The 15,842-nt window shown below is 32.5% G+C and overlaps 1 protein-coding gene across 1 annotated transcript in view; it reads right to left on the bottom strand.

Annotated features, from left to right (window-relative positions):
- LOC118179651 (hatching enzyme 1.2-like) overlaps nucleotides 1-8,862 on the bottom strand; it is a 71,127-nt gene extending 62,265 nt beyond the window's left edge. The window contains exons 1-3 of the mRNA XM_085811618.1: nucleotides 8,674-8,862; nucleotides 2,138-2,186; nucleotides 1,973-2,020 (exon numbers count right to left, since the gene is read on the bottom strand). Of these exons, the coding sequence (XP_085667744.1) occupies nucleotides 1,973-2,020; nucleotides 2,138-2,186; nucleotides 8,674-8,856 (280 nt within the window). The 5' untranslated portion in view covers nucleotides 8,857-8,862. The remainder of the gene's footprint in view (nucleotides 1-1,972; nucleotides 2,021-2,137; nucleotides 2,187-8,673) is intronic.
- Nucleotides 8,863-15,842: the final 6,980 nt, after the last annotated feature.

The following is a 15,842-nucleotide window of genomic DNA, read 5'->3' as shown; positions in this document are numbered from 1 at the left end:
ACCTGCAACCAAAAATGTAGAAGGTAATCTTGTTTAAATTTAGATTTTGAACGCCGAATTTCTTGATACGTCGATAAGTTGTTTGTTCTCTTTCCTTCATTGGCAAGCTTTCTGATTTATCTAAGGATAAATCAGAAAAAATCGAAAAGATTTTTTATTCAGTCATATTTAGTTTTTAGCCGAAAAGGGCAATTTGCCCAGGAGGGCTATTAATTTCGTTTTGGCATTTTTGCGTTGGTTCACCATAAACGACTTTTTATTTTTCAAATTGTTGCCACCAAATATTACAGCCCCGCATTTTATTCAAAGAAATTAAATAATGAAGAATCTGCATGAATGTATGCATGTTTCTCCCACTGTGAAAAAACAACGGTACCTAGAGACATCAAATTTTGAATGACGTAATCTTATTGCGAATATGGGCATCTGGAAACACAAATTTGAAAACTGGAATTTATTTTATTATCTATTTCAGATTCTGTAAAACCTCAACAAATTTTGATTAACAAAGTCAATGATTTCAAAGTGAGCAATGGCAACACTGTGAGGGGGGAGCGAATTAAAAAAAAATAAAATCTGAAAGATTTCAAACTTTACATTACGCCCAAAAGGGGCGTATATTTAACGTTTTGTGTGTTATGTTTATTTATTAAATATCATGTTCTTCGCACTTAAACCATAAAATTCAGTTCATTGGCAATATCGCAAAATAATTTTAAAATGAACATATCTTTAGAATTTCCGAAGCACAGTCTCGCGCGGTGGAAATAATTCTTTTTTCGTACAGTGTCGTCATTGCTGGCTTTGAAATCGTTGAGTTTGTTAATCAAAAATTCGCTAAAGTTTTACAAAATATGAAATAGATAATAAAACAAGTTCTAGATTCCAAACTTGGGGTTCTAGATGCCCATATTCGAGTGGAAACGTACGTTATTCAAAATTTGATGGCTCTGGGTACCGTTGTTTTATCACAATGAGAGAAACATACATACATTTATGCAGATTCTTCATTATTTAATTTCTTTAAATATAGTGCGGGGTTGTAATATTTGGTGGCAACAATTTGAAAAGTGAACCGATATTTGTAGTCAACCAACGCAAAATGGCAAAACGAAATTAATAGACTTCCTAGGCAAATTGCCTCTTTGGACTAAAAAACTTTCAGTAACATTATGAACTGCTAAACGGCTAATATTCATGCATTATGTAGTTTGGAAATGTTTTCTGATGCCTTTTTATATTTACTGCACATGGCCGTTAAAGAACAGCAAGATCTATCATCTTTCATATTTATTTTAGAAAAAGGTAAAAGCTAAAAACCTATTAATTTATATCCTTTTAAAGCATGTCACTTTTATTTTCAGCTGTCCTTCAAATTTTAGAGAAGCTATCTAGTTCTATTTGTAGAATACGCTATTATATGTAACGTAGAATTTAGGACGTAAGGATTAGCCATTTGTAGAATCATTAGGATTTTCGATGCAGGAGATATGAAAAAGCAACAATGGCCTCGCCGGAACTCGAACCTGGACTTCTCGAATACGCGCCGAGTGTCCTACCGTTACACCATGAAGGCATGCTGGAAAGAGAAGATCCCCTTACATAATGATATACGCTAAAATACAAAAGTCTATTACAATCTAGTCTCTACTTTTTAAAATATAAAGAATTACACCCGCTTTAACTGAAAACTGATTAATTGTCAAAAGTTTTGTTGAATGTCTCAAAATTTACATTATTTTCAAAGTATAAAAAAAATTGATAATATACAGAATCAATAAGAATCGTTATGATTTAATGATACTTTGACGATACTATTTTTTTTTTTTTTTTTTTTTTTTTTTTTTTCCCTCCTGTCTCATTTAACGGATACACAGAGATTTGATTTTTCAGCTGATCTTTTCAAAATAAAAGCAGAATATATTTCTTAAAGATTATCAAATATTATGCACTGAAATACATCAAATTTTACCTGTCAGATTTTGTCCGGCAGCGAAGTCATCAGGTGACAAAGGGACACCTGAAAACAAAAACCAAAAAAAAAAGAAAACTATAAGAATTAATATTTTTTTAAACTTTAACTCTCTAGTTTTTAATACTTTCCGTATATTTAAGCAAATCATTCAAAAAATCTTACCGATGTCATCATGGTACTCCATTTTGGATTTTCGGAAATCATGAGCAACCTGAAAAGAAATGCAGGCAAGAATGAAATGCTTCTTTATGCAGTAACCCATGTTAAAAATAATGCTATTATACATTTAGAAAACGGCATTCAATTTGATAGACATCTAGTTGAAAGATTTTTCACTTATTACTGAAACCAATAAATAAAAAGAGTGAAATGTTTCTAAGAATTCCTTCCCCCATATTTCTCGACGTGTTTGCTCTTCCGTAGAGGTGATCAGGTGGTCATCTCTTACAGATGACATTTAATATCTATGTGTATTTGTTCTCGGAAATAGTGGTCTCATTCAAAGACTTATTGCCGATCCATCCTCTGCTCAAATTCGTGCCCATTCGTCCTCTGCCGTTCCCAACTGATTCCTTCTTTCGCGTTTCATCCACTTCTCGAAAAGTTGCTCTTTTAGATAGCGAATACTGACTTTTAGTAATTACAGAGGTTTAGAATTTTATTATTCTCGTTTTGTTCTATTTATTAGTTAGTTCTTTCGATAATGTATTTTTTTGAGCAGAATAATTTTCATAACTACACAACATATGTATACTGAATCTTAAATAATTTTTATACGTAATTCTTTTAATGCACCGTAGAGTCGTTCGGATTTTTGAAGTAGGAAATACGAAAAATGAGCAACTGTAACAATCCTTCACCCGAATATGGATTGCCTCCACCCGAATATGGGTGGCCTCCACCCAACACCCGAATATGGGCACCTAAAAGACCGAATCTTGAATTTCGAATTTGTTTTATGATCTATTCCACATTTTAAAATTTTAACGAATTTGTGATTGAGAAACTCACCGATTTCATAGCGAGCAGTGGCAACACATACTGTACGGTATAAAATATTTTTATCTCCAGCTCATTTTCTTTTTTAAACTATATATATATATATATATATACTTATATTTTAAACTATATATATATATATAACTATATATATATATATATATACTTATATTTTAAACTATATATATATAATATATATATATATATATATATATATACTTATATTTTAAACTATATATATATATAATATATATATATATATACTTTTTTATCTGATTTTGTTTTTTTAATGTTTAACTTGTTACATGGTTTGATTTTCATATGTATTAATTTTTTAAAACGTGTTGAACTTTTTGGAGTAACAGCTCCTGGTAACTTTTAGGCGAGCTTACTACAATTTCTAATTTACTTATTTTGCAGCATATTGCGCAAGATGTTATCTAGACCAAATTGGTCATTCAGTATTGTAATAACTACCTTGCTTGTTTGGCTCCAAAAAATTCAACACGTTTTAAGAAACAATGTCATTGAATGTGATGATTTGAAATGCGCATTGAAAGCAGTGGACTTCCCAACAGCTTACGATACTGCGTAGATGACCGAGAAGGCCGCAGTGGCTTGAAGGTGGCAGAGTGGAAAGCATGATGACGCAATTTAGCACAACATATCTTTAAAAATCACAATCTTTATTTTTTCCATGCATATCAAATAATCCTTTTTCAGACAAGATATTTCTTAATAATATTTGAATAGAATAACTCCCATTTTGAAGTACGACGTCATCTTAAGCAAGTAAGCGGCAGCAGCATGGACGGAAAGCGTTAGCTGACCAGCAGAACAGCTAACGCGGGAAAGAGGAAGGTTATAGTACTTTCATAGCAAGAAGACTGAAGTTTCAGTTCACAGTTTTGGTTTAGAATTAATTTGATTGGACGAGAGGCGTTACATAAGATAGAAAAGTCTGGAAACTGTGAGAAGAGATGAATTTAGGGGCAGATTACCAAATTTAGAATGTTAATTTTGAGATCATCAATTGTATTTTGAAACAGCTTTCATATTTTGTTATATCTTATATATATAAGATTTATTGCTTCTAAATCACAGCATTTATTGAAATGGATTTCTAATCCAATTTTCTTTTTAATAATCCTGAGAAAAATATATGTTGAAATTATTTATTATTGAAAAACAAAGATTTTTAATCTCGGATGCTAATTCTTCTTTTATTTTCCGTTAGAAAACTTTCTAAAAGTGGTAAAAAGCTTCCAAAATATTATTATCCAATTCTTTGAAAATTAGCTCGAATTTTTAGTCCAAAGGGGCAATTTGACCAGAAGGACTATCAGTTTCGTTTTGGCATTCACAATAAGCGTTGTTTCACGTCTCAGATTGTTGACACCAAATATTATCGTTCTGTATTAAAAAAATAAATAATGAAGGATCTGCATGAATGTATATATATTTCTCGTATTGTGATGAAACAACAGTACCTAGAGCCATCAAATATTGAATAACGTTATCTTCCGTAGAATATGGGCATGTGGAAGCCCTAATTTGAATTTGAAATTTGTTTTATTATCAATTTCCTATTTTGTAACACTTCAACGAATTTTTGATTAACAAACTCAATGATTTCAAAGCGAGCAATGGCAACAGCGTACAAAAAAAAAAAAAAAATTATCTCCAGCGCGCCAGACTGTGTATCGGAAATTCTAAAGATATGCTCATTTTAAAATTATATTACGATATTGCTGTTGAACGGAATTTTATGGTTTAAGTGCGAAGAACGTGATATTTAATAAATAAAAGTAACACACAAAATGTTAAAAAAACGCTCCTTTGGACATGATTTAAAATCTAAAACCTTTCAGCTTTTTTTTTCCATCACACTTATTTTATTTCTAATGGTAAATAAATCAACACTTTGTCCTTGTTATCCTAAATTTAATTCATTTAACTTTCAAAAAATATCAACTAAATATGCTAAACGTGCAAACCATAATTCACTAAATAAACGTTTTTGCAATTCAAATTTTGAATCACAGAAGAAAATGTGAATTTCTGATCGAATTTCAAAAAGTCGATTTAAAACTTTGCTTCTGGACAACCACATTACTTCGGAATGTAGCAAAAGCGTTTCATGTTCAGTACTCATGCACTGAACATGCATAAAATAGCAAATATTCTTGAATTTAAACCTCGGATTTAATAACAATTTGCACAGCTTGATTCAAAACGGTTTTTAGGTTTTTCGGGGGGTGTGGGATACTAAAGCTTCACGATTAATGGAATAATGAGGAAATTTAGTTTCAGGTACTACATCTTTATTTGAGAAACTACACCGGAGCCCGGGCTCCGTCACTGCATACGGTAATGCACTTATTCCAAGAAATATCATTCTCAGACATTAAATTGTCAATTACTTTGAAAAGTTCATTTGCAGTTACTCTATCATGAAGAGATTCACAAAATAAATACTTTTCGCCAATTCGTTTATCTTCTTCAAAACGTATTGTTACGAAATGTACAGGCGCGGTAAGATGGCTTCCCCGTAAAGCAGTTTTGGGGTTGCCATAAAATGGCAAAGAAAAGCAGGGTTGCCGTATTTGACGACAAAATTGGCGATTTACCATGGACGGATGGAGAACCTTTTGGAACGAATTCTTACCGATTTAGTCCAGAATGTCCTCGAACACAAGCCGAAAGCTATATAAACCTTGCTGGTCCACAGTCAATCAGTGTGTCTCAGAGAGTGTGCCTCGTCTAGCGAGCCGTGCGGAGTCGATCGTGTTGACAGCCGGGCAACGAGTGCCGAGTGGGTCGTCGAGTGCACCGAAGGAGTCTCTTAGAGTATCGCGGTTAGTGCATCATCGAGAGAGCGTGTTGAGCTCCGGGAACGACTGAACCGAAGCTCGTGTGTCGTCGAGTGCATCGCGAGTTGTAGCGTGGAGAGTCTCGAGAGTACGTGGAGTCCCGAGAACGACCAAGCACAGTCGGGAGCTGTACTCCGGTGCTTTGCAGTGAAGCTGTCTCCACCATCATAGCCTGATAACCTGAAGGCTGTGTCGCTGATTGTGTCAGCGTATTTATAGTAGTTCTTCGACGACTGTAATGTGATTTTGGAGCTGTCCTGATTAGTACTGACTAATAAAGTGTGTTTCGATACTTCATCAATTGTCGTCGTTATTCACTCCAAATCCATGAACCCCGTACGAACGTGAAGGAAGAAAATAACGTAACAACTGGTGTCAGAAGAAAGAAAACCGCAACAGTATGTAAACTAATAATTGAACAAAATTCGGTCGTGCTAGTAGCTTGTCCTGGATCCATCACCTGTGAATAATCACTCTTCCGCTTAGTCAATCCTAGCCGTTTTTCCATTTTAAAAAATCTATTTTTATTTATTATTTTTTCACAAATATTTAAAAGCAGAATGTATTAGGAGTTCTTCAAAAACAAACGACGATTTTCTCAAATCGCGAAAAAAGCAACAAAAAGACAAAATACCTGCTGTCATAGACAGCAAATCGACGTTAAAAAATGATTCTATGCTAATAGAATATTTGTGAAAATAGAAACGGATTGGTTTGCTAAAGTTAATGAGCTGCTATTGACTTTAAACAAAGCTCAGATAGGAATGTTTGAGAAAACAACTTACAGGATGTTGGGGTATTTAATTTTTGAATTTAATAGTTAAAAATATTTTGTTTTTTTTTTGCGTACCACCTACTTTTCTTTCGCTTACCACCGGCTGGGAACTGCTGGTCTATCGGAAATTCTAAAGATATACTGTTTTTAAATATTTTGTATTTTGATGTTGAAACGAATTTCATGTGGCTTAAGCTCCAAGAAAGAGACATTTAATAAATAAAATAGACACACGAACGTTAATACTCAAAAGACAAAAGTTTCGTAAAGCCATCTTAAAAAGAACATTGAACACTGATATGATGAACTGATAATAGACTGAAAGACAGAAAAATGTATGCCAACACTTAATGCTGCATCGAGAATTTTAAACTATTCTAACTTTTTACTGTTATTCTGCTTTTAAAATTTCTGCAATTTTGCTGTTGAGTTGTATATGGCATATGTGTGAAGGAAATGATGCTTAACAGGAGAAAGTGTAATAGCAGATTGGTAGACTGCGTGCTCAACGAGAGCTTAAAAAACCTTAACAAACCCCTTTGGACGACCGTTAAAATGTGAAACCTTTCAGATTTTATTTTATTTATCCCCTCCTAAGAAATATTTTTTATAGTTTCCTTCAATTGAAAAAAGTGCTCTAATTTGTAATTTTTAACATTTTCTTATAAATTCGATTAATTTTCAAATAAAAAATTGCTTAGTTTTGAGAAGCATTTGACATAAAAATCAGTCTTGACATAAAAATAACTAAATGCAGCTTTTACTTAAATATTAATCAAGTAGTGCTTTATAATTTTCTTTTATAATTTTTATTTTGACTCGTGGAACCCCGTGATTTGACAGGTGGGTCTCTGAGTTCCGCGGAACACAGTTTAAAGACCACTAATCTAAGCAATTCGTAATAAAAATGCAAAACTTAACAGATTAAGCATAATAGAATGCAGTCATTTAAGAATAATTTTCACATAATTTTAAGCACGGTATTCTTATGATGCTACCTAGTCATCAAGTTTATTCAGTCTTCTCCTTAAAAAATTTTTCATACGCTATTTTTCTTTTAAATTCTTAATAAGATAACATTTTCTTGTTTAGTTACTTATACCAGTAATTATTTTGTGCAATATTATTAAATTTTCTTCTGTGCTTGAGAAACAAGCTTCTGGCTATTTGAAAATAACGATAATAATGGTGAAAAAAAAATTTAAAAAATAAAATTAAAAAAAACTTAAACCATAAAATTCACTTCAATAGCAATGTCGCAAAATAATTTTAAAATGAGCCTATCTTTAGAATTTCCGATACACAATTCCGCGTACTGAAGATAAAAAGCTTTTTTTTTTTTTTTCCGTAGAGTGTTGCCATTGCTCGCTTTGATATCCTTGAGTTTGTTAATCAAAAATTCGTTAAAGTTTTAGAGAATATGAAATCGACAATAAAACAAATTTCAAATTTCAAATTTGGTCTTCCACATGCCCATATTCGTAGGAGGATTACGTCATTCAAAATTCGATGGCTCTGTGTACCGTTGTTTTATCACAATGCGATAAATAGACATTCATTTATGCAGATTTTTCATTATTTAATTTCTTCAAATATAATGCAGGACTCTAACATTGAATGGCAACAGTTTGAAAAGTGAAACGGACATTTATAGTGATTCAACGCAAAATCACAAAACGAAAACAATAGTCTTTCCTTTGGACTAATAATAATTTTCTTTTACTTCTTAGTGCATTACTTTTTTACATTTTATGTTAATAGATTGATTGATTGTTGTATTTGTTGATATTGTATGTAATATATATTTTTCTATAATAATTTATTGCGACATTATTTGGTGCTTCAGTCAGGTGAACAAAACTGGATACAAGTAAGTGATTAACGCAAAATCCATACTCGGTTTATAAAATCAATTTAATTTAAAAGGGAATCTACAGGTAAAAACATTCTTGAAAGGGGTTCACGATTGAAAGAAGTTTGGAAACCCAGCTTTATATAAATATATCTAACATCACTATCGAAAGAGAAATATGGAAATAATGCTTACTTACTGGTGCCTTAAAAAAATTCTCCTTAAATGATTCCATTGGCAAATCAAGTTCCAGAATCCTCGCTTCTCGCCAATTATCATATGACATTTCATTGAAATTATCACCGATTGCCATTACATGAACATATTGTATCAGCAATGAGAAGGTTACAATAAGGTATATTAGTAAAGCGTTATCTGTCATGGTTAGTTCAAGGATAAACGTTAAAAAGACAATTAATACATGTTTGTCGTAACTGTTAGAGACTTATATAGTTGAATTACTCTTCCGTAAATAGTCCCCTATAATTAATCAAGTAGGTGTTAATCGACTGTCTTAATGATTTAATTTCCAGCATGACTCTTCCGCGGTGATTTTTCACTTTTTGACGCATCACCCTTTCAAGTATCCCGAGAAGAGTATTGCCCCTGATGTTGTTTTGATAAGCCGCCATGTTTACAAAAATTGACTTGAGTGCGTTACAATGAATATGCTTTTCAGCATTAAGCATAAGATCATTACTGCCACGCCAACCTGAATACAAATTTTTTGTTGTATTCAAATAAGTGCATTTTTATACTGTTTTTCTATGTTTTGCACTTTAACAAAAGAAAGAAAGGGTTCTCTGAAATGCCTTAAAAGGAATTATAATATTAGGAAGGTTGGGAATGATCGTTCCTTTCCCCAGTTTTTTAATTTGTTCCCTCTCTGTTCCAAAGTAATATTTTTAAAAAACGTTTGACAAGATTATTAGTGAGCTTTTTTCTTGCAAAATATATTTCTTAATCGGCAATAAATAAACAATATTTTAATGAATGGAAGTTTTAGTTTTTACACCCTTGTACGAAGTAAAGGAAGCATCGTAATCGCGAAAAATTTTTGGCATCATATTTCAACGAAAATATCCATTTCAACCACCCTCGAAACCATTTGAACGATGTTTTTGAGTGATATCTGTACGTACGGACAGAATAAAGGACTGTTTTTGCCAGAAAGGATTGTAAATTGATTTAAAATAGATTCAGAAAAGATTTTTTTTTTTTTTGACGTCTGTACGTACATAGTTTTTTTTTTTTTTTTTTTTTTTTTTTTTTTTTTTTTTTTAGTTAGTTATTCTTAGTTTTTTTAATTTTTTTATTCTTATATGTTGGTAAATTTTGCATTTTTTGCTTTAAAAGTGATTGAATTATGTGGTTTTTAAGTTTCCGTTAAGGTTTTTATGCCTTAAGTTAATCTTCATATTAATAGTTGTAGAATTATCAACAATTTAAAAGTGGCGAGTTAAGCCTAACGCGCCGCCATTTGTTTACCTCTGAAACTCAATAGAATAGTGAATTAAGTCAGTTTCTGCACCTTCAGTGTCTTTTTGCCAATTGGGATAAAAAGTAAACTTTCAGTTCTGTGCACCGAAAAAAATCTGCCTTCTTGCACGCTGGCCGAATTGCTTGTTTTTGCAAAGAAGATTTTAATTCTAAAAATTGTTGTTTTAACTGTATTTGGGATTTTATGCTTTTCTGTATTTTACAATTTTTAATGAAGATGTTTTGAGTTTTTATATATTTATGCTTTGCTGCGAAGTTAGACGTGAATTAACTGACTGACAAATATATCTCTAATGAAATTCGAGGAAATAACTTTAAATGAAATGCATAAAAAATATGTATAATTTATTAGGCCACACGAGAAAGTCATGTGGTTTCCACATCAGATTTTGTTTTAAGAAAAGGGATTGTATAGCCTCATATGAAATGATACTTGATCCAGCTCGAAAATTCTGCAAAATTGTGGTTATAGATTTCATTACATATCTTTTATAACTTTAAATAATATTTTTAATAATTTTACATAACTAATGCAATATTTTAAATTAATTTAGATTCTAGTTTTTTAATCTCATTTATAATTAGGATAGGTTTTGGAATATGGCAAAGTATGCGAGGGCTATCTGCCTTAGGGAAAAGTCGCCTTTGTGGAGAAATTTTTTAAGAGAACTTCCATGCAGCCAAACTTTCGCCATGATTTGATCTCGGACCGAACTACCAGTGCTCAGCGATTTTAATGCTCAGCCACTTGTGGGTAATGAATATAATTAAGAAGCAGCCTCTAAACAAACTTTTTTTTAATCTCACTTTCGCAAATCCGCGTAAAATTATGAAAACAAATTTAAAATATACATCAAAGTAAATATAAACAAAATAATTTGTAATGTAAATAATAAAACATTTATAATATGAATAAAAGTTAAATTAAAATTACCAAAGAAAAACACCTCTTTCTTAAAGAATTAAGGACACACAATCGCTCTAGTAAGCGCATTGAATGAAGCATGACAAAATTAACGGAAATTTTCAAACACTAAAAAGTTATAGCAATGATAAAGGTTCACTTAACCGACTGGATAAGGCAGTTTCGTGAAGTTCTTCTCATTAATTATACTTTTGTCAATTTTTACAGAGAGATTGAATGATTAAAGTCTGGTAGGGAGAGCAGGAAATACAAAAAATCAATAACAACCTTACTAGGATTCGAACTGTGGATGTTCTGCTTGTAGCCAAGACAGCACACAGTGGAGAAGGCGAAAGTTTCTTATATTCTTCCCCACTTAAGGCAACTAGAGCAGGAGAGCAGACCTAGTCTCCAAATCCAGGTGGTGACGAACTATCGTCCATCACGAAGTCTATTAAGGTGGATATCCCCAACCTTTTTGTACCTTAGAGCCCATTCTAGAATATCGATGGGATTGCGGGCACATTTATGCTTTGAAGACAAATTTGTAGGATGACATAATTAGTAATATACATAATATCCAAAAACTTTTTCCAATATGATTTCAAGATATAAATATTATTAATGGTATTCTTATGTAAATTAATAATTACTAAATGCAAAGGCTGTTCGCACATTTTTTAAATGATTTTACTTTGCTATTAACAATAATCTTCTGCTTGGAAATTTTTGTTTCAAACGCTTTTTGAAAGCATAAATTATCATCTGTTACTTGACAGTTTTTATGCAAAATGGCGCTGTTAAAGAAGCAATGGATAGAAAGCTATGTCGTTGCTCATTCTGAAGAACATTATTCGTATTTGGTTATTAAAAATGCTTTGAAAGCCATGGCTTTTGTATATGAAAGACCTGACAGGTAATATTGTCAACAAGAAAGTAAAAAAAGGGGTCAGAGTTTGGCGTGAAGAAGAAAATTTGTTTCAAATAAATATCCAAGAGAAAAACGGAATGTTTCTGACGTTCTAAGGCAGTGATGGCGAACCTGTGGCACGTGTGCCACAGTCGGCACGCAAAGCCTCATCCTGTGGCACGCAACTAAAATATTACTTCTTTAATCAGTAATCACAATAAAATGATACTATGTAATTTAAATAAGTGTTTTTGTCTGTTCTTGAACATTTCACTTACTCACATAATGCCATTGGCATAAGGCCTAAGTATAGGTATAAGATTTTCATATATCGCCAGAGAAATGATATATACATATTTATTGACCCAATTTAAGACATTTCAATTGTTTGGGCCAATCATATTACATGTTACATGGCAAAAAATACGCCAAAGTTGAAGCAGCTAATGTTTGCTAAACGAATTCAAATTTATTGCAGACTGCCGCTGAGTTTTAATACTTTCATTATTAAATAGATTCCAGTTTTCAGATCTAAGCATTTTGAGGTAACTTATGAATAATTCTAATTTAATATCTTAAACGAAATGGCACGCGGCCATTCCATTTTGGGTACGCGGTCCTAAAAACGTTCGCCACCACTGTTCTAAGGTATAATCTTTAATGTTAAACGAAAATCTGCTAAATCTAGGGACAGTTGCAAAATCATTTAAACGCTCAGTGTCAACAACTGTAAACAAAGTGATTAATGCTGATCTGAATCTCAAAAAGGCGAAAAAATATAATGTGCATCGTCTTTCTCCACTATATATCGCCGATCGCAGAACGCGCTGCAAAATTCTATATGAGAAACATTTATCCGGATAAAAATGAAAAAATATTGTCACGATAAATCTTGGGTGTACGTAAATGAATGCAACTAAAAGAGATGCAGTTATTATCAACAACAACAACTAAAACTAAGGAGAAAACTTAAAACACGTTCAAAGAATCTTTTCAAAGGTATTTATGATTGTTATTGGTTTCTCATATAACGGCAAACGAAAAATAAAGAGAGCGGAGAAAAGCCAATCAGAAACATATTGTAAACCCAATTTTCAAATATGAAATACCTTCTCTTTATCAGCAGGGCCATCAATCAGTAGAACTAATATCAAGACAAAGCAAGCAGCCACACGTCAAAATCTACGGTTAATTTCCTGGAAAAAATGGAATAAGAAATAAGTATCAGGAAAATGGAATAAGAAATAAGTATCAGGAAAATGGAATAAGAAATAAGTATCAGGGAAATAAAATAAGAAATAAGTATCAGGAAAATAGAATGAGAAATAGGTATCGGTTACCCTTCATTCGTATCCCTATCAATCTCCTTATGTATCACGCATGGATTTTTGTGCTTTTGGATTTTAAAAGGCGGATTATCCAAACGTCGACCCACAACATTTGGAACTTGGACTTAGGAAAGTTGTTCAAGAGGAATGGGATGAAATACCTCTTCCGATACTATAAAAGGCTTTATTGACTTGGAAACTACGGTGTAAAAAGATAGCGAAGAATAAGTGTTATCAAATAAAACATTTGAAACACAAAACTTTTAGATAAATTTATGTTGTCAGACTCTAGAATAGAATATGCAAATTCTTAACAAATGGCTTAAACAAGCATCGTATAATCCCAAATTGCTTCATGCAGTTGCCAAAATATTGTAAATAAATAGGTAGTTACCAAATAAATAATATTTTTTTAATATTGCATATGTTTAATTTAGCAATGATCTTATTCCTGTAAAATAATACGATATAAAATACCGTTATTTACGTTGTATTTTTACGTAGAATATTTTATACAGCCGAGAGCATCTTAACGAGCAGAAAAACCAAAACTGTCTTGACTTTTGTGCAAACAAAGGAGAAGCGAGTGTAAAATTTGTGTTGTCAGAAAAATGTCCGAACAGCGTCTGTAGTATAAGCAAAAGTTTACAGATTCTTCGGTCAACAATTCTTTGACATAAATTTTTTTTGTAAAAATGCAGTTCGTAAAGTCAGTCTGATATTTGGTATTGCATTTCATAGGACACAGCTTCATAATTAAGAGAGTTTTATGACAATCTTACTCGTAAGCAATCGTCAAGTTGTTCATCTGTAAGTCCAGATCTGTACTTTGAATTTAGGATACTTATTGTTGAAAGCAATGATATTTGACATTTTTTTAATGTTTAACAAATAATTGGGTCAAAATGACAAATTGGACGGTACAACAGGACTATCGCTTCAAAGTGGAACAATCTCAATCAAACCGGAGCCTCTGGCAAGCCCATTTAAAATTATAAACAAATGCGCCTTTATTTCCGTAAGTAATTGCTATCTATAAAAACATACATATCATTTTAGTGAAAATTTAAATAATTTTTTATTGTGGTTGCGCACACGTAACACACTTGGATGGGAGCAGCGGTGCTCGCGGGCATAGGGTTGGGGACCCTGTGTTTAAAGTATTTAGGGCAAGAAACACGAAAAATTAGTTTTGCTCTAGAAACATTACATTCGAAACCTAGATTTTCCGATTACTCGTCGCATGGGTAACCACTTACATAAAAAATAACGCAGTGAAGAAGGCCCAAATTCCTTGAAATGTTAATACTTTTTTCTTAAAAACTAAATTTCATAATCAGGAAACCCAACTTTTTTTTTCCCTAAATTTTTTGTTTGCCTGATATAATGAACCCTTTTTTTCTTTTCGTTCAGATTTGATTACAACAAAATGATTCACATTTAAGAAAGAATCATTTAATTTCGCTTCTTAAGGTTCATTAAACCAATGAATTCCTCTTCCCTTGAATCATAATTATTATCAGCAGATGAACTATCTTGTAGTTTTTTATTCTTGGCTTTTAAATTTGGTCGGACATTTCTTTTAGGTCTGTAAAGCGTTATACAGTGTCATATACTGTAATGACAGAGCACCAGAGGCGAACTCCTGACCTGGTTTATACCTTTCAGGAATTAGCGTCTAGACTCCGGAGACGATCCAAGCGTGAGCAGTCCTGGCAGTCTCCTCCAGGCTTTGTAGAAAGGATGAACTGTAAACTCAGACTACAATAAAAAAAAAATGAAAACTGTCTGCTCAGGCACCTTTCCGGACGCAACAAATGTATTCACAAAGGTGTTTCATCCGCTCTGTCAGCATTATATAGTTATAGCTTTCTCTATGTAATTATACATCCAGTCTCGGAAAGAAATGTTCAAACAGTTTCCGTATTTAATGTAAAAACTGCATATAAACGGCTGTGATAAATCTTGCGCCTTAAGCGCTCGGGGCACACCCCCCAGCCGCTCCCTTTTTTATTATAAATACTTTTTTTAACTTCTCATATATACACTGATTTCGTATAAAGTCGATTGATTAGCAGGGATTTAATATAAATATCAACGACCTACCCTTATTCCGGGTAACCGTAACTGTCGGCCGTGATGTTTGCTGTGTTTGTTGCGCTTGTGTAGAAGGGCTTATATATTTGTGCATACTGATTTTTGGTGTCTAAAAGTGCTGTATTTGGAATCTACAGGCCTTTCGGTTTGTGAAGATGTCTTGCTTTTGAAGATTCGAGGATTTTTGACCGAGTTACAGGCATTTTAGGATTCATGCGTGTTTGGGGGCTCATTTGCATATGACTTTAAAGTTTTGGCCTGTATTCTTTTACATCGACTTGGTGAAGTACTTTTGTTTTGATATTTAGTTTCTATACATCTTTTGCTATCTGTATGGTGAATTTGATTCAATTTCATGGCCTATTTTTAAAGTTATTTGTATTTGAAAATTTAATACTACGTTTTGTTTACGTTTGAATCTTTGTGAATTTGCACCGCTGGCATGTCAACTTTTAGCCAACTGGAAAATATTGAAAATTCGGATTTTTAAATGTTATGGCAGGAGAGACTTATATATAAGTTGGTGCATTGATTATATATGGTTTTCAGCTCGTTGGACAATTTTTGGATTTTTCGCATGTCAGATTGATTTTATATTTTACTATGAATGCTTTTGAGATTTGAGGTGT

Source organism: Stegodyphus dumicola, chromosome 1, assembly GCF_044657685.1.
Source record: "Stegodyphus dumicola isolate Sdum_Otavi_A_Nest chromosome 1, ASM4465768v1".
NCBI classification, from domain to species: Eukaryota; Metazoa; Arthropoda; class Arachnida; order Araneae; family Eresidae; genus Stegodyphus; species Stegodyphus dumicola.
The sequence above is the reverse complement of the archived record's forward strand: the minus strand, read 5'-3'. Positions and strand labels throughout refer to the sequence as shown.